This window comes from Garra rufa, chromosome 22, assembly GCF_049309525.1.
Source record: "Garra rufa chromosome 22, GarRuf1.0, whole genome shotgun sequence".
NCBI classification, from domain to species: domain Eukaryota; kingdom Metazoa; phylum Chordata; class Actinopteri; order Cypriniformes; family Cyprinidae; genus Garra; species Garra rufa.
The window spans coordinates 20,668,666-20,691,005 of NC_133382.1; the positions used below are offsets into that span (position 1 = coordinate 20,668,666).

A 22,340-nucleotide genomic window follows, 5' to 3' on the forward strand; every position below is an offset into this window, starting at 1 on the left:
AGCTGTCACTAACTATCTGCTTCTTTTTACTTTCCCTTCGACCCTCTTTCTCCCTGCCTGCTCCTCTTTTCTATTTTTTTTTCCCTCTCCTGTCTATCACTCTGTCATTCTCATCCGTTTTTCACTGTCCGCCCTTCCTCCCTTGACATCTGTTCCATTTCAGATATCCGAGACTTCAAATTCATTTCTGAATCGGATGTTGAACAGAGACACCATCACAAGAATAACATATAAGAGTAAGTAGAAAAAAGATATGTTGTTGACCATTTGACGCAATATCCATTTTGGTTTTCAAATGCAATCAGTTGTATTGACATTTTGCATGTGATGAAATCATATCAGTTTGTTCAGACCATATAGTCTGAGTCAATATCAGGTGTATCTTTATCAGTTGCTAGAGAAAGGATGTAAGCATCACTGTGAGATCTGAGGGTGGCTGTTGGTAAAGAAAACTGGAGATATTGCGTCTGCTTATGTTTATCATGACCTCTCGAGGCGGTGCTGACTCATGAGAAAATAAATTACAGAGGAATGTTACGCATTCATGTGTCTAAAACCGCTGACTCATTTACTCAGTTACTATTCACTATGCAGTGATTATCACGTAGGCAAGATTGAGGTGAATTGAGTGCATTCAGACACAATATTGTGCCTAATATGTCAAATCCCTACTTGAAATCACATTTGACCTTTTAGACTGATACACATAATAATCAGATTTTAAACCACCTAGTTTGTAAGTCTCTTTTGCTTACAAGGCTGCATTTATTAAATTAAATTTATTTTTTAAAAAGTAATATATTTCTATAATGGTAAAGTCAAATTTTCATTTGAGTCAGATACACCAAAACAAAAAAGTTTTGCTGCCTGTCTGAACATGAGAAGTAAGCATAAAAGTATCGCTACCAGAGTTTTTGTCCAAATTGGATGCCACAAGATAAATTGTATTTTGTTCGCTGCTTGATTTCTATTTCAACTTGTAGATTTTAAGATTTTAAAGTTGTCCAAATTTTTGTGTGTGTGTTTTGAGACACATTTCTTAATTTGATTTGATTTGCAAGCTTGCTATTTGATTTCAGGTTCGATATAGATTATTTTGGATATATATCATGCACAGTACATGCCAAATTTCCTCAATGAAAATAAATCTCATGTAAAATATACATGAGAGTCAATTAATACTACATTACTATAATATTGAAATGATAAAATGAACTGATTTATATACAAAGATTCAAGTTTTTATAATAAAACAATTACATAATTATATTTCTACTCCAAAAAAATGAAAAAAAAAAAAAAACAACAATTAAAAGCAGTATCACATTGTTTTTATGCTTAAACTTTTTTTTTGTCTTTGACTCATGAACATTTAAATGGTGGCTGTCATCAAAAAAACAGATTTATTCAAACATACATTAAGCATTGAAGAACATAAATTATATTTTTTTATGTTAAATGGTGCATATATTTAGCAAAATGCTTCTCTCTACAGTTATTTTTTCTAGCAGACTAATGAATGTATGGTTACCAAATATGTTTTTTCTGAGGTAAATATGACGTTGCATGACATTGTTTACAAGCCGTTTTTTTTTTAAACACTAATTAAACAATTCTGTAATTTGTACTCACTCTGAAACATACCTTTTGGATGTTTATTCATGTTTGTTTTGTTCTGAAACTAGTTGAAGCAGAGCAGATGATCAGTTTACATGCGCTTCCACTTCACTTGAACTAAGGCGTTACAGTAATCTCCATAGTAAACAGCGCCAAAACAGCATTTATTGTTTGAATACTGTAATAAAATGTTAAAGAATTTAACATCTGAGACCTTGTTTCATATCAAAAGTAACAAAGCACAAAGCTTATTGCGATTCATGGATGGTATAAAATGCTCCTTTTGTTAACTTTTTTTACCAAGCCCTAATTAGAGAAGGTGATTTTGTAACATTCAAGTCATGTCATGGTGTGGTTCAAACATAGCTTTTAGTTTTTACTTCTGGAGATTGCATTTAGGCTTCAAACTTAAATCTGAGTTAATTTGAGTAAGAATAATACACTTTAGTTGGTCGCGAAGCTTATTTTCTGCAATAATCCAAAACCCAATGAAAAGATCCAACTGGCTTTTTATTGAGGGAACCCAGGGGATGCTGACTTCCAGGCCCACAAAAATACATTTAAAGAGCAGGTCATATGGTATTTTAAAGTGTCCTAATATTGTGCTGGAGTCCCCTACTATAGGTTTAAATGCATCTAAGGTCAGAAAACATCATAATTTTCTCAGAATATATATTTAATGTTAGAGTCATTTCTCAATGATTTCGAAAGGGTTCATTTGAGGCAGTTATGTCTGAAAACCCTCACTTCCATAAGCCTGCTCTGCTTTGATTGGTCAGCTGGCCAAGTCTGTTGTGATTGGTACAGAAAGGAATACTTGAGCAAGTTAGTGAGCACAACCTTTGACAAAGCATGCACCTTTACATAAAAAAAAATCTGTTTAACACTTATGCAAGTGAATCATGCCTACTGCTAAACTGTGAACACTTAACAAAATAATAATGGTGGATATGTTAGCCGTGACTAACATGACTGATGTAACAATACAGTTTGTAAACCAAAAATGTCTGTAATGTCTGAAGAATGACAGACAAAAGACACTCCGTGTCTTAACTTTTAAGTATACTATTAAAAATAAAGGTACTTCACAGCAATGACAGAAAAAACATTTGTGGTTCCACAAAGAACCATTTAGTCAAAGGTTCTTTAAAGAACCATCTCTTTCTTAACTTTTTATAATCTGAAGAACCTTATTTCACCACAAAGACCCTTATGTGAAACAGGAAGGTTCTTCAGATGTTAAAGGTTCTTTATGGAACCATTTAGACAAAAAAAGTTTAAAAAAAGCAGACCGTTTATAGAATAGCTACATTAGAAACTGCAAAAATATATATTTTTTGAAAACCCATATGACCTGCACTTTAACATTTATAATTGACTTTTATGACAAATCCGTAAACCATAAATCACAAAGTGCTTGAGTATTAGTTTTAAACTCTTCAACTGCAGTGCATTGTGATAGGCTATTTTGTAATGGACTGTGTTGTTTTACACCCTAATTCTGTAATTCATGCCAAACCTTCATGCAAATTATTGATGAACAGCAGCGGTTTGACGGCACAAGACTCGTGTAAGCAAAGACAAAGGTGTTGAGCAGCAAATGTATTCAGCCTTGAGAACTAACACCAGTTTCTAGTTTGGGAATATTTCACGGCCGAAGCTGACATGCAGTGTAGTGGAAATGTTCCATGGCATTATCCTTTAACTCACCAGAGGGACTTTTGAAAAAAGGCCTTCATAATTGAATTAATAGGGGTGGGGAAAGAGCGGATGAATAGATAAAATGTTCTGACCCCTGGTGGCTGGTGCGTGTCTCCCAGGCCGCAGCGGTGCATGAACACAGGCTAGTTGAGCTCAGGGAGGACTCGTCAGCACTGCCAGGGGGAGGGCAGAGGAGCGTAGGCTTTGACAGCTGTCAGAGCCCCCCCCCCCAACCTGCCTCCCGCTCGGTTCCCGCTTGAATCTTTGGAAACGCACTACTACCAGCCCTCGCTGCAGCGGCAGTGGAGCTAGTGCATGTATTTTTCAAACAGATCCCCGTCCTCCACAGCCAAAAGGAATTACTTATGCCACCAAAGCTATCAAAGTTCTGCGCGATGACGCCAGTGGAATGGCAAACATGCGGGGAGATAGAGATAGAGTAGTAATCAATGGGATAGAGGGAGAATAACGAACTATTTCCTCTGGCTGGCGTGAGTCAGAACCTATTACTTGTCTGTTGTCAGTGGAAGGAAGGTTCAATATTGCTGTTCCTCATAAATTCAGCGCTGCATTATCTCATGTCGGCCCGCTATTGTGAAGTCAAAATAACATGTGCTGTCACCACTCATCCAAACCAATCAAACGCAACACATAAATACTGAAAGGAACTGTTGACAAGCAAAGATAAAGAATGTTTTGGTTACTACTGTTGCTTTCTGTTTTGCTGTTGTTGTTTGGACATTATTTCAAGGCGTTCTTTTGTTGCTTATATATTGAAGTTTGACTTTGGCTGGAAAGTGCTCCCTAGATGAGTTTTAATTGATAAGCAACATTTTTCACTCTCTTTGTGTAGATGATGCCTACCTTCTCGCGGGTCTAAACATCGAGGAAGTTTATCCAGAGACGGCAAGTTTTATCACTTACGAAGGGTCTATGACAATCCCACCGTGCTACGAGACCGCAACGTGGATTCTGATGAACAAGCCAATTTACGTCACAAAGATGCAGGTAAAACAGTGTACACTGTTTAAAATAAATTAGGTATTTGTGCTAAGTTTGCAGGGAGTTTTTTCATTCAATTCATTTACAAAATATTTTTTTTTTAAAACCTTGTAACAGGATTTCTCGAGTTACATTACGTAATGTTTAGTTAGTTCTCCCTAAAATGAAAATTCTGTCATTAATTACTCACCTTCATGTTGTTCCAAACCTGTAAGACCTTCTTCATCTTTGAAACACAAATTAAAATATTTTTGATACCAGTGCTGGCTGAGTCTGCATAGACAGAAACACAACTGACACATTCAAGGTTCAAAAAAGTAGTAAGGACATTGATAAAATAGTCCATGTGACATCAGAGATTAATCGTTAATTTCATGAAGCTATGAGAATAATTTTTGTGCACAAAGAAAACTAAAGTAATGCCTTTATTCAAAAATTGCACCTTGTTTGCAAGCAGAAGCAAGCTTTGGAGAAATGCACACGCATGTACCTGACATGGAAAAGAGGAAATTGTTGAATAAAGTCATTATTTTTTTCTTTGCGCACAAAAAGTATTCTTGTATCTTTAAAAAAAATTAAGGTTGAACCTCTGGGGCCAGTTGTTTAAAAGTAATCTGATCAAATTTTGGCGATTGGATCAAATTTTGAAAATGGGTTGTTCAAAGGGAAATAAGGATCCTTTATTCGGATTTCAACACAAAATCCAATCTTGGTTTTGATCTGGAGTAGATCCGTCAGTTTGTGTCATTTAAAATATTTTGTAAGATTGGGATACTTTTGATTAAAAAATAAAAAAATAAAGATTATTCTGATCTTGGCAGAAGGGTGGATTTCAGAAACTAACATTTTAATATTACTGGTCCAAAAATCCCCAAAATGTAATATCCCCAATCAGCTGTCAATATCAAACAAAAATACTATATTTAATTTAAAAAATTAATTTAATCACTGATTGTAAACTAAATTGGCACAATCATCAGAGATGGACCAGTTAGAAGTAGTTATTTGTGTAAATGCAATGCAAAACTAGAAAGGCTTTTTTTATTCCATCACCATGTCCCTTGGCAGTAGTAATCCAGATTTGGAAATCTGAACAAGTGTGTATCTGAATCAGGCTGATCCAATCCTATTTTGCTATGAAAAATTGGCACAAAAGTAAGATGGTTTACAGTACCTGAACCTAGATAGCAACACATGGGATTTGCAAATCCAGATCATTCCGATCCAGATTAAGCTTTTTGAACAACTGCCCCCTGATGTCACATGGACTATTTTAAAGATGTCCTTAATACCTTTTTGGGCCTTGGGCGTGTCAGTTGCTTGCCGTCTATGCAGGGTCAGAAAGCTTTCAGATTTCATGAAAAAAGTATCTTTATTTGTGTTACAAAGATGAACAAAGGACTTACATGTTTGGAAGGACATTAAGGTGAGTAATTAATGACATAATTTTCATTTTTGGGTGAACTATTCCTTTGAGTACTAAAGTTTTAAGAACTTAAAGTTCTACGATTGTCGATGTACTACCACAAAAATCATGAAATAAAAGACAGCAAGACTCCATGAAACATGACAAGAGCAACAACTACCTGATCATTTTAAGTGAAGGAACAAACACATCCAGACAACATCAGTGTAAATAAAACTAGCAAACAGTCACACAATGCAACCATATTAATTATTCATGCCCAAGTGCATGCTAAGAAAAGAACAAATCAGACTGAACAACAAAACCATTTTTCAATGTAAAAATGTCATCAGCTCTGCTTAAGGACTTAAAAAACAGATTATCATAATAGAAAAGCTGCATCAAGATGCATTATTTGAGTTACCGAAAGTTGTTAGAACTCCAGAACACCACGTAAACAAACAAATAGAATAATCAAGTAAATCTTTCAGCGTTATTTACTTGATCCAAGAATCAATTTTTATGGATTCAGTTAACGGCATGCTGCTTTAAGGCAGAATGCGTCACTTTTGACCCTGCAGATACGCTGTTTTGATGACACGTAATATAATCTGTTCTTGAATGACACTCTCACGCAGCTCCCCAGATGCTTTTTGATGCGGGTCTGTTAGGATTGGATTGACTGTGCGATAATTGCCTGACCTGCCATCAGAGAGTCGATGTAAAACGTCTGCTCTGTCTGTGTCCTCCTTACAGATGCACTCCATGCGACTGCTAAGTCAGAACCAGCCCTCGCAGATATTCCTCAGCATGAGTGACAACGTGCGCCCAGTACAGCCTCTGAACAACCGCTGTATCCGCACCAACATCAACTTCAGCATGCAGGGCAAGGACTGCCCAAACAACAGGGCACAGAAGTTGCAGTACCGAGGTCAGTGTCTCTGTCAGCCCGCTTTGAATTAGAGACTAAACCAGTGTTGTTTTTGACAACCATCTTAGATTTAGTCTTAGTCTTAGTCTTTTGGACTAAAATGCTTCTTAGTTTTAGTCAAATTTTAGTCACTTCTATATGTGATAGTTTTAGTCCAATTTTAGTCGACGAAAAGTCAAAAAGGTTTTAGTCTAGTTTTAGTCGACGAAAAGTCAAAAAGGTTTTAGTCTAGTTTTAGTCAAAAAAAGGGAAAAAAGTAGTCTTTTAACTAGTGTTGCTTTCGTCAATGAAAATTATGACTAAATATCATCGTCAACGAACCTTTATCACGTGACGAAAACGAGACGAGACGAAACGAAAATGCTGGTCATGTGACAATGACTATATAAAATGTATTATGAAATATCGTTGATGAATAAAAACGAGACTAAATGTTGTTTACAAAATAAAAACTATGCTAAAATGTCTCTTTTATTTTCGTTGACGAAAACGAGCCGAAACGAAATGTTATAACGTTAGATTGATGTGCGCATGCCCAGTAGCCAGAGCTGTATCCCTTCTAGCCTAAACCGCAGGCGACGTCACTCCCTCAAGCTCCACTCGCTGCATTATCTAGAAGACGCCCACAAACAAAGTTAAGTCTGACACAGATAAAGGGACCAATGGCCGGCCAGATAGGGTTCATATTTGGGGGAAAAAGGAGGAAGAACACATACATTTTTTTCTACTTTTTAGTAGTGATAGGAAAATGAAGCTTTTCGAAGCACCAAAGGGATCAACTGTATCTAAAAAGGTTCATTACTCGAAGCTTTTCAACACGTTGTACACTAATGACATCTTGTGGTCAAAGGTGGAAAACGTTTCTTTTGCATCCCAGATGTCCAAGCAATTTTTGGACAATTTCATAAAATAAATAAATTTATGCTAAGAAAACCATAAGAAATATTGTACTTACAGAAGGTATAAATGAATTAATCTGTAAATAAACTTAAAAAAAAAAAAAAAGTACAAAAGATTCTTGTATGCATAGACGATCAAGTAAATTAAGAATATTGTTAAGTTGATTATTATTCGAAGCTTCGAGTGTCGAACGTCACATCACTAATTTTTAGTAAATTGTAGCTTGACCATTCAAACCTTGTTTCTCTTTTTTTTCTGACATTGTCATGTGATGCTATTTTATTTATTGTTTTTATTAAATGTTTTTCAATTTATGTGTGTGTACTTCTAACATGTTTGGTAGGTAAAATAAATGTTGTAAATTAAAATTAGAGCATCTTCTGCAATGGATGCATTTTTCAGCCTATAAGGTAACAAAAATATAATAAGAACCTTGTTTGAAATGGGTTTGGCTAAAAGAAAACTTTGGTTTTGTCTATACTACTAGGTACTTATACTATATTGACTGGGTTAAATAAAATTGCATTACTAAAAATAGACTAAATGTAATCAGTTTTCGTCGACTAAAACTAGACTAAAATGTCATTCGTTTTCGTCGACTAAAACTAGACTAAAATAGTCATGGGTAATTCTGACTAAAATAAGACTAAAATGCTCAGACTTTTAGTCGACTAAAACTTGACTAGACTAAAAGGTGTATGAACTTGACTAAAACTAATAAAAACTAAAATATCAGGTTCACACAAAGACTAGACTAAAACTAAAATGAAAATCGGCCGCCAAAAACAACACTACTTTTAACAAATTAATGTAGGTCAGTAAATATTTTGCTGTTGGGTAGTGTCACTTATAAGTTCTGAAAATAGCAGATCTATAGTTCAACACAATGTGAGCTTCCGGATCGACTATTTTCACCAATAATTACAATAATGAAGGAATGTTTTAGAACATAAAAGACAAACAAGGATGGAATGCTAAAACGGCTTGCCATACTAGTACAGCAAAGAGTATTTAATGCTAAAACGGCTTGCCATAGCGTCAGATACTTTTTAAGTTTTAATTGGCATGCACAATAAGCGGAAATGTCATGCATTTTAAACGTCTGACGGACCACCCACTAACATTTTCGTCTATTCTCGTCTCGTCAACGAAAACTCACACACGTCTCGTCATGTTTTAGTCATCAACGAGCCATTTTTTTATCTCGTCATCGTCTCGTTATCGTCATGAAAAAAAGTGGTGTCAACGAAATGATTTCGTCATCGTCATCGTTGACGAAAACAACACTGGACTAAACCAGCACATGACAAAACTAAAAGTGTTTCTACAGCTTTCATCATTTAAGTCTTTAAAACAACACAGAATCCAAGGCAGAATAACATCATTGTTGGTTATAATGAACAAACTTCCAGGTTTCCAGGTGACTATTGAAAAAGTTCATCGATAATGAATGACTTTTCCTTTATTTTCCTCACTTTTCACATTTTTGACATTTTGAAATGTTCGGTGATATGTAAAATCAAGCTATGTTTGTTTATTCATAAGAAATAATTGCAACACCTTCATAAAAGATTTATGAGGATCCATGACCACCTAGGTAGGCAGTAGAGACAACCAGATTGCTCACTAGGTTTCGTAATACAGCCAATGTGATTTAAGGTATGTTGTACTGTTATAAAACACTCAAAAACATGAGCACATAAGCATGCATTTTGTACATATTAGATGAGTGAAATGAATTATGCAGTAGTTTATGAGCCAATATTTACCATCATGTAACAACCTTATAATTCCTGCTGGTTATAAATAACTGGTTTTTCTGTCATCCTGTTAAAAGTGTTTGGATAATTACTGGTAATCTTCTCTTGACCATGCATCATTTATTGAGTGAGCTTGTATAAGAGGTGTAGGAATCTCAGTAACGGAGCAGTCTGCTTGCTTGGAGAGCCATAGGCATCTTAAGATGTGTTTGTGTTTCTACCAAAATGCCTGAGATGCCGTTGTAAATTGTTTCAGCACTAAAGCATCATGTACAAGGAAAAGAAGGCTCTTTTATTGAGCCTGCTCTTATCGCAAAATTTCATTACGGAGAATTCGCGTGTACTCTCGATACAGCAGTGAAGTGATGAATCGTGCCGCACTTGTTTGAGAGGTTGGATTTACCACACCAGCGGGCAAATGAGCGATACAAAAAAGGTTCCTTCCTTTTATTACATTTGAGTTGTTAAAAAGATGTAAATATCTTGGAGGAGAAGGAACGGATAGAGGCATTTAATTAGTGTTGGTTAGGCATCTGAGGTCATGTATCTTAACCAGAGAGACGTATCCTTTTGTAGCTAGCACTGTGAGGTGTCTGCAGGCTAATTGAATGTTAAATTTTAGCTTGAGGTGGTGTGATATTCAGGGTGCAAGGGAAAATTATAATTCTGAGAAACTGCACAATGAACATGAACACAGTTGTACAGAACAGGAGCTAGAGCTTGAAAAAAAAAGTCTGAAATTGATTATCTTCAAACAAAGTGAGACTATACTGTATATATTGATCATTTGATTTTGCAAATGCGTCAGAGTACACTGCTGAGGGAAAACTGCACAATCCAAATTGTGGACATGCTTTGTATCGAGCACTTCAAACTCATAAAACTCGCACACTGAGTTTATCTCAGCTTGCCTTGTTTACAGTTTTTCCTCAGTCGCTTTCTCGAATCATCCTTAACATCTGCAAACCAGTAAGTGCATTTCTCCAAACAATTTGTACAAACGGCACCACACAATAGGTTTCCTGCAAAAGCCTGTAACTTGCTCATAATTCTTAGTTCATCTCTCAAAAGCATTTGTCAATGGACACAACAGTGCCATCAAAATGACAAGTCAGTGTGTCATTGTTCACAAACAAGATACAATATAGTCAAATGGTTAGCCAGGTTGTCAATAACAGTGTATTTCCTGATGTAAACTATGGTTATGGTTTTCATGACAGTAATTGAAAAGGCACAATGCTGCACTTTTTCTGTGTGGCATATCAATTTCAACAGTACACATTTACACATTACTGTATGTGATATTGATTGCAAGATACTAGACAGTTACTCTTTTATTGGTGGTCTGACAACAAGTACAATGTCATGGTGATATACAGAGAAAAGAAAGACAAGATACACACATGTAAATATAAACAGTTTATCCGTGTGTGTGTGTGTGTGTTAGGGATGTGCATCTCTGTAACGGAGGCTGATGCGATACATATATACTGATACACAGCCAACAATCCGATACATTAAAGATACATATGAAGCAGCTACTGATGTGATGTGATGCGATGCAATATGATTTGCCTTGGACTGTCACTAACAATTATTTTGGTAATAATAGACCTAAGTGAACAGTAGCCTTTAAAATGACTTAAAATACATATATAATAGCAATGAGGAAATAATAATTAGTTCAACTAGTATCAAAAGCAAGTAATCATATGGTTTTATTGAACAAAACTGTTTAAATACATAATGAATGATAAACAACTGAGCTAATGTGCATTACGCATTATAACAAATGCCTGCAGTGGGCGCCAACAGCCTGACGATTGTTTTTACACTTTACTGAGCAATCTAATCCTTGTTTAATATGGACACGGCAGCATTTAATTCAAATGTCCACTTAATCTTTAATATTTGGCCATTTCTTTATGATAGAAAAGCTACAGCCACTGTAATTACTTGAATATATGGACATCGAAACATGTAAACTCAGGGTGAGGGTTTAAACATTTTGAAATTGCGATGAACAGCTATATTAAGATATCGATGTATTCTCCTGTGCTTGCGTAGGTTTATAAATTATTTGCCTTACAAATCTGATGAAATGGCACACATTGCGTTCCCAGATGAACGTTATAATAAACCCAAACTCACAACAACTGGCAGAGATTTAGTTTGAGACAGTCCACACATGTGAATCATCACAGTTTGTGTAGCAGCATTTAATGTGAACGGAGCCGCTCTGAGACACACATACTTAACCTACGCGCATGTAAACAATTAAAGTGCATATATTAAACCTGCAACTCATATATTAGTTAATTGAATCTTAATAGCATTATGATTTTAAAATGGGTTTAATATGTGGAATGCGTCACTTCCTGTATTTTGCCAATTACTCGTCATGGGCAAAATGCAATCGAATACTCTAATGCAGTGGTTCCCAACCATGTTCCTGGAGGCCCCCCAATACTTCATGTTTTCCACGTCTCCTTAAATCAACTCCAAGACCTGAAATGGTTGTGTCAGACAAAGGAGAGATGCAGAATGTGCAGTGTAGTTGGGAACTACTGCTCTAATAGAATCGAACAATCATTACAGCCTGAGATACATCCCTATTACGATGCAGTGTGATGCTATTCAATGCAATAGGAAAAAAATGATGATGCTATGCAATTCAATATGGTACAGATTAGAGATGTGCCCAAATTGAATATTGTATTTGGAAAGAAAATTACGTACTATAGAACCCCTAAAGGGAATAAATACAAGATCAGAGGAAAAAAAATATTAATATGTGGGGCACTGAAATCGCTTTTGATTGCAGGGCTCTACAGTGCGACCATTTCACTCGCATTTGCGACTAAAAATTACTGCGTGCGACTGTGAAATAATATTTAGGAGCACCACGTGTGACTGACCCGATCAACATATTTGTGTTTGCGCTTAGGGGAGCTTTAAAGGTTTCGACGTGTTTTTGCAACGTTGAGTAATGTATCACAGACATATCTCACGAATCCTTTCATATATAAAGTGTAGAGAGAGTGTAAATAAAAGACTGATTGTGCAGTATAGACAGTGTCGTCGATTATAATAGAGCTTTGTGATGTCGCGAACTAAGCTTTGAATAATTTTTAAGGGAGTTTGTAAATGGGATATTGATTTAATACAGCAGTTAAATAAAGAAGTTAATATTAAGTGACTTATAACACTGTTGTCTGATTTTGCTCTATTTTGCCATCAAAAGTAGTCTGAAACAAGTCACAACTGAGTTGCGGCGCAATTCCACTCAGACACAGCGGTGTTTCGTTTATGAATGAAACCTGCTTTTTAAACTAATCTAGTGAAATGATTCAATTTCCCATCCATAAAGACTCACTTGCTTTATTCCTGAATGAACCATCGTTCGAACAAATCAAATGAATGATATGATTCAGTAATTAAATCAGTGTCTTGCCGCCACCTGCTGGCAGTTATTTAAATCTTTAATATTTCTGTATTCAAACCTTAATCTCAACATGAATTTAGGAATTTGATTGCCCTCCTGCCACCTCTGAGCCTCAATAAACATATGAAAACAAAGGTTAAATCAAAATTCCCCTGTAAATCACCTTAAAGGTCCCATATTGTCAAAACCGAAATTTCCTGGCTTTTTTCAGGATAACTGAGGTCTAGGGGCTATGTAACTACCATATAAGTTTCAAAACAGTCAATCCTCAGTAAAATGCATACAGCCTGTATAAAGTAGCTGTGCCTTTTGGCGAGCCGCTGTGACTTCCGTAAAAATGTGACGCCCGATCTACTCAGTCACCGTCTTCAGTCATTGCTAAGCAACAACAACACGAGAAAACGCTGGTCAGTCTATGGATGCCGAACGATCTGCGGTTCAGCGCAGATAGTGATGAACTCCTTGATCTCTTGGCCTGGCCGTGCGTCACACAGAAAACAACAGGCAAATCAGAAGAGAGGCTCATGAATATTAATTAGACGGGCCAAATCGACCTTGACAGAGCTCCTAAAAGAGGAGCTGTAAAAATGTATTGAGATGGTTTTTGGCACTTATACCGCAAATATATATTCTTAAGGACATCAACAGCTAAAATTAACCTACAAAAAAGTGTACAATATGTGACCTTTAAGAAGTCAAATATAACTTCGTAATAGGAAGGCAAATTTTTTATAAGATTTTTCGATTATTGTTTAGAATGTGCTCCTAAATTTTTTAAGTTAGGAGCACAAGTGCTCCTCACAAGAAAAGTAAGCGTAGAGCCCTGGAATGTGTTCTCGCTTTTTACTTTCGAGATTTGCAATTGCACATACTTTGTGTATACTATGGAGAGGCAGTACTTACCCCACATTTTACAAGATTAGATTTTACCAGTGGTACTCGGGATCTGCAAATCATTCACTATCAGTCATCTCTCATTACTTTTTAAGTAATAAAAGTATAGCGCATCTAAGAATTATATATAAATAAATCGGTTAGAAATGATGCATTGCGACACAAATGCCAACATGTATCCGATGCACCTTTTTTAAAATCGATTCATTGCATCATTCATTTTTATGGCCTTTTCTACCTCATACTCTGTTTTGCCTCCCTACTCTTTTTATTACACAACCTTATGTCTCTTTTTCCCCGAGTGTTGACCCTGTTTGTTCTTCCATTGTTAGAAGTTATAATATTTTGTGCTCAATGTATATATGTGACAAACACACAAAACTAGTCATGAGGGTATTTTTTTTTTTATTGAGATTTATATATCATCTGAAAACTGTGAATAAGGACAATATCTGGAAACCGCCTTTTAAGTTTTTTACTACTGTATGCATGTTATCATCAAAATGTAAGTTTTTTTTTTTTTTTTCGGTAGAACATTTACAAAATATCTTCATGAAACATGATCTTTACTTAATATTTACTAAATGTATTTAATTTGCCATAAAAGTAAAATCAATAATTTTGACCCATAGGCTACGATGTATTTTTGGCTATTGTTACAAATATACCCGTGCTACTTAAAAGACTTGTTTTGTGGTCCAGGGTCACATAACTGAAGGAGTACACCTCTGAGCTATTTTAAAAAAACTGGTTGATCTAACACTTTACATTCCCATTCATTAGTAAAATTAAGAAATCAGCAATGCAATTCATCAAATCAGGACACATTTACAAAAAGACGTCAAACAGAAAGGTATATAAAATATGCTTGACAGTTTATGAGAACTAGTTCAAGCATTTAGCATTTAATGGCTTATGCAATTATATGTTTTGAAGACTATTTAACACAAACAATATAATATATTTTCATCAACATGACATAAGCAATTAATATTGTAGGAAACGGCAGACAGTTGTACAAAATCAATGTACCAAAGCATTGGCAATTTGTTCAAAAGTATGAGAAATTGCTTTTATGATGTGCACGAATGACTAAATGATGTGAAGTTTGAACAAGTTGTTTTGAGAATTTCAGTTGGGACCTGAGAAATGTACTAAAGCAACTGAGAAAAACTTTAATGTAGACATAACTTATGTTTTATATCCTTATCTGTAAATGTTAAATGTCACCCCCATGTCATCCAAGATTTTTTTGTCTCTTTCTTCAGTCAAAAAGAATTTAAGATTTAAGGAAAACATTCCAGGATTTTATTTAAGACCTTTATTTGTCGGCTGGGATAGTGTAGGGCCCTTTGAAGCTGTGTCAAAACTAGAATTTGGACCTTGAACGCATTGGCCTCCATAGAAGTCCAGTATATGGAGAAAAATCCTGGAATGTTTTTCTCAAAATGTATGCTCCTCTTACCAGTTAACATTAATTTGTATTGATTTTAACTTCCAATAAGGTGATTGATTGTTCAGAAAAGGTCATTTGACACAATATCCGGGCATTTTATACAAAAGGTTTTAAAAATGTGTGATATGAAGTGATGTGATAATAAACATAATACTGTATTTTTCCCTTTACAGTGAACGAATGGCTGCTGAAATAGAGCCAGGACACGGATCAGCCCAAGAACACTAACAACATGAAAAAGAACGAAGAGGAATGCTCATGGATCAGTACAGAATGAAGACTGACATATGTCCTGCCAGATACAGTCATGATGTTGTAAAGAAAAAAAACAAACCCCAGCAAGAAGAGACTTTGCACTGTTGGCAAAGCGATCCAATTTCATACATCCAATCAAAACTAGTGACATGCAGTTATAACAACACAAATGTTTTGATACCTTTTTTTGGGAAAAACACAAAAAATATATAACATTTATTTCATAGGCTCTTCACAAATGGAACTGAATGTTTTTAGCCTTTGTACATATGGACAACTTGCTACCAATCTGGGAAAAAGGGACAGGACATTGAACCACCCTACCGATACAGAAACATCCTTGAAACATAACTGCATTCTCAATCTTTATTCTCGCTCACGCTGTGGAGAGGGTGGAGAGGCAGCCTTGCAGGTTTATTGTCAAGACAAAAAAAAAAAAAAAAAAAACATCATAAAGACGACTATGGGGTGATGTCTGTGAAAAAAAAAACGTGTCTTGGCCTTGTAAATATAATTATTCATGCTGAAAATGAATATGTAAAGATACAAATAAACATTTAAAAAAAGAAATAATATCAGAGGGAAAATAAATGAAAAAAGTTGAATATTTTACGCTTGGCGCACTTTCTGGAGCAGAGCTGATGCCTTTTTTTCTGTTTCATTGTTTACAATGGTCATACACTGTGTTTGATTAATGTTATCGGCCCAATAAATGTGTTTGGAAAGTTAATCTTTGTAAATATTTTTCAATGTCTTTGGCTGCCCCTGTAAAATGAATTGTTCTACATAAGCATTAAATAACCTCAAAAAAAAAAAAAAGAAGAAACGCATATTTTACATGGGGTTTGATGTGGACGTCTTAGGAGCTGTTTAGAGGTGATTCGTTTTAGTTTTGACTTGAATCAGCTGGTTTAAAACGCATTACATTTTTGTTGGCGAGATGATTTCTAATGCGTGTTTAATGAGACTGAAGCTGCTTCAAGAAACACTGCAGTGTTGATTTGCTGTGGACTCTGTTGCCATCAGCGAGCGAAAGCCGCATTGATCCCTCCACACCACCTTTTGGTTTAATTATATCTCAATCAATGAAGCATACCTCCTGTTTTAACCCTGGTGTGAGGAAAAACACGGCCTGTGATTCTAGTATTTTATCTCGGCACCTCACAGACGGCTAATAAAAAGATAACGAGAGGCAGAAAGTTTCAACAGCAAGCGCTCATGGTTATTGTGGCCATTTTTCTATCAGGCCTGCAGTGGAAGAAACAGAATTAAACCTTTTGATAGATAAATACTCCCTGTGTTTTACTCCTGACAAATAATCACCCCTGGACTCGAACACCTCCCATACAGTATATCTCAGTGGTGCACACTCACTTCTCCTCTCTGTGATACCTGCTCCTGCCAAGGACTATAAATATCACAAACCTGAAAAGGAGGCACTCAGATGCTCAGAGGATATTAATGATATTACATTAATAAGGCAATGAAAAGGTCTTCGGCTCTCAGGGAATTTAAGAGCAGCATCTGCTGGATGAAATGATGGAAGACTTTTATTAAAAGTCCATCGAGACACAAATGTCCAGATGCTCAAAGGCATAAAGAACAGTGATTGTGATCAGATGGCATTTCCAGAACCCATATCTATACCAACCAATAATAACAATCATTTTGAATGTCAATAACAACTGTCAACTTTTTTTGTTTTTGACAGTAGCTTGAGTTGACAGAAGTAGCTTGAGTTAGGATGTAAATTTATGTTCATTATCACAAAGAGTAACATCCATAAAAATTGTAACAACCTCATTTTTTGTGGTTAAAATGGTTCAAATTAGCCATTGGTCTGCCATAATAGCAAACATTTAGATCATGATAACCACAGATTTGTACTATGGTATTGAGATTTTACCTATCAACATGGTTTCTTGGTGTTTGTATGAAAAACAGTAGTCTAAATACCTTTAGTATAAATGCACAAATACTATAGCTTTATATATATATATATATATATATATATATATATATATATATACACACAGTATCTCACAAAAGTGAGTACACCCCTCACATTTCAGCAACAATTTTAACATTATCTTCTCAAGGGACGATACTCCCAACAAACACAGAACGTTGCCACAACGTAGCCAACCTTTTAGCAACGTTGTAACAACATGGCTAAAAGGTTGTTGGTTCTACGTTGTGTCCTCAGGTTGTTACTACGTTGTCACAATGTTGCCATTCTACCACGGTTCAGGGCCATCTCTGAAAGTTGTGCTTAGGCTGTCTGGACAACCACTGTACGACATTTACTCGTCACTGTTCCGAAGCGCTTTTTAAATTTGAACAGACAGTTGGGCCGTTATTATTCTACAAGCCAGGACGTGAGTATTGCTTTTTGATACCTCTCAGATAAATATGTAAATATGCTAACAAATCCTTTAATTTTCGTGTCCAATGAGAGATTTTTTTTCTGTTAATGGATGAACAGAATAACTGATAATTCACATACCGAGTGTTAGTTTCAGGTTTGGTGTAATGCGAACTATATTTCTTTCAGTATTCAGATATCATTACTGGTGTTTGGTGTTGACTTGTGCCTCCCTACTGGATTCTGCGTTTGCCTCTGCCATCTGGATTTGTTGATCTTTCTTGGACTGTTTTCTCCCTACCGCCTTGCCTGACTACGATCACCTGACCGCCGTATTCTCCCGTCCAAAGTCCGCCTCAACGGCCGGTGACCGCTGTTTCATTGTTTTACTTTTGTTTAATAAACGTTCCCAGATGCCTTTGCTTTATTTGTAATTTAATATACTTAAACTAAATGACTTTGATATATTTACATACGTAATACATATCGCATTTTCCCCAAATATAGCCTATAACTTTTGGTAAATTATGCTTGGTATGTATAAAATGTTTGGTTTGAAATAAAGTTTGATTATATGAATTTTGTATGGCATTTTTACTCAAAGTTTTATTCAAAGTTTACACAAGCAGATGTTAAGTTAAAAAGAACAATATCAATAAACGATTTTTAATAATAAACAGTATGTAAAAGTACATACTCATCCTGTGTATATAACACGCAGGGAAAAAAAGCTTTATTTATAATCTGGTATGAAAAAATACATGTAGTAAAAACGTCGCCTCACGGTTGATGAATGTCGCCGAACAACGTTGCCACAGCCTTTTCGCGTCTTACATTCCCACGTTGTTACAACGTTGCGAGCACGTAGAAGGCGACGTTGCCATTATAAAAATGGAACGTTGCACAGACGTCGCCACAACGTAAATGTGTTTGCTGGGCTGTAGTAACAAAACTTGGATATATTTTAGAGTAGTCAATGTGCAGCTCGTAAAGCAGTATAGATTTACTGTCCTCTGAAATTAACTCAACATACAGCCATTATTGTCAAAATAGCTGGCAACAAAAGTGAGTACACCCTAAGTGATAACTGCAGTATGTTGTTTAACCATGCAAAGCCACATGTCCTATTCATCATGTTTATGTTTTTTGTCTGCTTGACAGGACCATACAAACCTGTATATCTTGTATTAGAGTAGTTTGGTGCTTTAGGTACAATTATCTAATAATGACCACTGGATGTTCAACATGGCACCTCATGGCAAAGAACTCTGAGGATTTGAGAATTAGAATTGTTGCTCTAAACAAAGATGGCCAAGGCTGTTAGAGGTTCAGTAACACCCTGAAACTGAGTTACACTACAGTGATCAGGGTCATAGAGAGGTTTTCCAAGATGGGTTCCATTCAGAACAGGCCTTGCAAGGGTAGATCAACGAAGTTGAGCACTCGTTCTGTGCGTCAGGTGCAGAACCTTGCTTCAAAAAACAGATGCATGAGTGCTGCCAGCATTGCTTTAAAGGTTGCAGAAGTAGAAGGTCAGCTTATCAGTGCTCAGACCATATGCCGCACACTGCAACAAGTCGGTTTACATGGGCGATGTCCCAGAAGGAAGCCTCATCTGAAGCAGGCTCACAAGAAAGCCTGCAAACAGTTTGCTGAAGACAACCAAGTCCAAGAGCATGAATTACTGGAACCATATCCTGTGGTCTGATAAGACCAAGATAAACTTGTTTGGCTTAGTTGGTGTTCAGCATGTTTGGCAATGCCCTGGTGAATAGTACCAAGAAAATTGTGTTACGCCTACAATCAAGCATAGTGGTGGTAGCATCATGGTCTGGGGCTGCATGAGTGCTGCTGGTACTGGGGAGCTGCAGTTCATTGAGGCAAACATGGATTTCATTATGTACTGTAGATTCTGAAGCAGAACATGATGCCTTATCTCCAGAAACTAGGCTGAACGGCAGTTTTCCAACATGATAATGACCCCAAACACACTACCAAGAAGACAACTGCCTTGCTGAGGAAGCTGAAGGTGATGGGGTGGCCAAGTATGTCTCCAGACCTAAAACCTATTAAGCACCTGTGGGGCATCATCAAACGTAAGGTGGAGAAGCACCATGTGCCTAACTTCCAGCAGCTCTGTGTGAATGGAAGAGGATCCCAGCAACAACCTGTGCAGCTCTGGTCAATTCCAGTGCCAGATAACAATGGTGCTAACTAGTGGTGGGCCGTTATCGGCGTTAACGTGCTGCGTTAACGTGAGACTCTTATCGGGCGATAAAAAAAATATCGCCGTTAATCTATTCTCAAAGTTGGGTTGGGAGCTGGGTCTAAACTACGCAAGATATGATAACTTTCACCTTGATATTTGAGCACGGATGACGTATACCTAGTCGAATTGCACTGTAGGGGGCGAGAACGAGTCTTCAACTTTGTGAAATTACCACATCAAACGAGACGTGCTGACAATGATGCAGTTATGAAGCCGCTTCAGGGCAGGTGCGTTGCTAGACCCTTTTTACTGGGGCACGTGAGTTATAATTTACTTTGATAATCCCGAAATAAAGACATTAAACTATATGCAACAACTGAATTGACGCTTCTAAAAGCAACGCAGTTTAACCCAAGACTATGCACGCAGATATCCATGTCGGTGCGCGTCTGTGCAGCACGCGCACGTCGTGCAGCCTTTTGCGCAGAATTACTTGGTTACACAAGTTTGTATAGGTAATTATGTTGTAAATGCAATTGTCAAGCAGTTTGTGATGCATTTTGGAAACAGGAGATGAGCGCCTGATCTAATGCGCCACCTGGCCCGTTCTCGAAGACTTACTTTTAGTCATTATTTGGGTAGCACACATATTCTGAATGCCTTCAGCAGAATTCAAATTAGCCATTTTAATCTATGCCCACCCCTAGTGCTAACACAATATATTGACAGTTTGGACAAGTTCACTTAGGATGTACTCACTTTTGTTGCCAGCTATTTTGACAATAATGGCTGTATGTTGAGATATTTTCAAAGGCCTGTAAATCTATACTGCTTTACGAGCTGCACATTGACTACTCTAAAATATATCCAAGTTTCGTTTCTATAGTACTGTCCCTTGAGAAGACATACTAAAATGGTTGCTGAAATGTGAGGGGTGTACTCACTTCTGTGATATAATGTGTGTGTATATATATATATATATATATATATATTTATTTATTACATGGCTCTTTGGAATGCTTGATTCTGATTGGTCAGTTGAGACATTTGCAGGTTCGTTCTTTTCAAATAATCACCGCTCCAAAGTAATAACGCATAGCCGGTACTACTTGTATGTTTAAAATCCCTCCGTGCCAACAAAGATTACCGTTTGGCGCCATCTTGTGACAAACACTGGACAACCACTATCAACAATGGAAAATTTCGACATTAATCTATTTAAATTGTCTTACTAACGTACATAGTTTGAATGTTAGTCACGTGGTACTATATCGTTTCGCGGAAGGATAAAACTGTTAATTTAAAACAAATATGCCACTAAAAGGTTTCAAATTCATATTCATGTCCAGTTTTTTTCCTTATGTGGCAAGTAGCCGTGTAATAAGCGGGATAATGTACAGGCAGCCTGTAGTTATCGCGAAATAAGCCCCTTCAGTGTGATACAAGACCCTCCGCTTCGCGTCGGGCTTATTTCTGCGATAACTACCGGCTGCCTGTACATTATCCCTTACTTATACAACAGTTCTTTCTGGTTCTCAAATCTGATTGGTTGAGAACCGTGAGATATTCTACTGGTATCGCTACAGGAACGCCCTTTCACAATTTTGTATCACTCCGCGTGTTCTAGCCGGGACCGTTTTTTTCCGAGTGTCATGGCGGACGTCCAAATCCCGTATCATTTTATAAATAATACTCTTTGTGTGTCACGGAATGTAGTTTTAAGAGGTTTTCAGGTGAGAATGTACTTGTTTATAGTTCAAATATGCAGTTTGTTAATAAAGATAACGCCTGTTTTAAAATTTGCTTCGTCGTTTTCGGACGTGCGAGAGCCATAACGTCAGGGGGCGTTCTGAACTCATCAATCCGCTCAAAGCGCTCTCACCATGGCCAGATCTTCAGGAATTTACCGCTGGCTCTGATGTCTCTGTAGTGGTTATACATGACATGTAATTCATTATGGGTAAATCTAACGGGCAGTCTTTGATCTCATTAATTTATTATTTGTTCCAGAGAAGAAGATAGTTCATGTAGCATGTTTATGTAAATTCAATGCTGAATGCTGCCTTTACTCTTAACTGAATTGCCTAGCAACTTTTTGATGCCCGTTTTTGTTGTTGTTGTTTATTAAATATTATTACTCAATAAATAAGTTATATAAACTATATTTTAAATAATGTATTTAATAATAGTACTTAGTATTGAGTAACGTGCTTACATTCGTGATGGTGATTTTAGTTAACGTTACATTGTTCCGCTGGCGACAAGAGACTGTGTTATGAGTGAGCAGTTAATAGTGACTTTGGGACTTTTAAACTGAAGTTAAGCGGAAGTTATTTTTAGCTTCAACAACAGTTTGCCACAGCGAATGAATGCACTGAGCAGCAAAATCACCCTTAATAG

At 36.5% G+C, this 22,340-nt stretch overlaps 1 protein-coding gene across 1 annotated transcript in view; it reads left to right on the forward strand.

The window, feature by feature from the left end:
• Positions 1 to 15,971, forward strand: part of ca10a (carbonic anhydrase Xa) — a 232,012-nt gene extending 216,041 nt beyond the window's left edge. The window contains exons 7-10 of the mRNA XM_073828405.1: positions 164 to 236; positions 4,172 to 4,326; positions 6,482 to 6,656; positions 15,285 to 15,971. Coding sequence (XP_073684506.1) covers positions 164 to 236; positions 4,172 to 4,326; positions 6,482 to 6,656; positions 15,285 to 15,307 — 426 coding nt within the window. The 3' untranslated portion in view covers positions 15,308 to 15,971. The remainder of the gene's footprint in view (positions 1 to 163; positions 237 to 4,171; positions 4,327 to 6,481; positions 6,657 to 15,284) is intronic.
• The last annotated feature ends 6,369 nt before the right edge of the window (positions 15,972 to 22,340 follow it).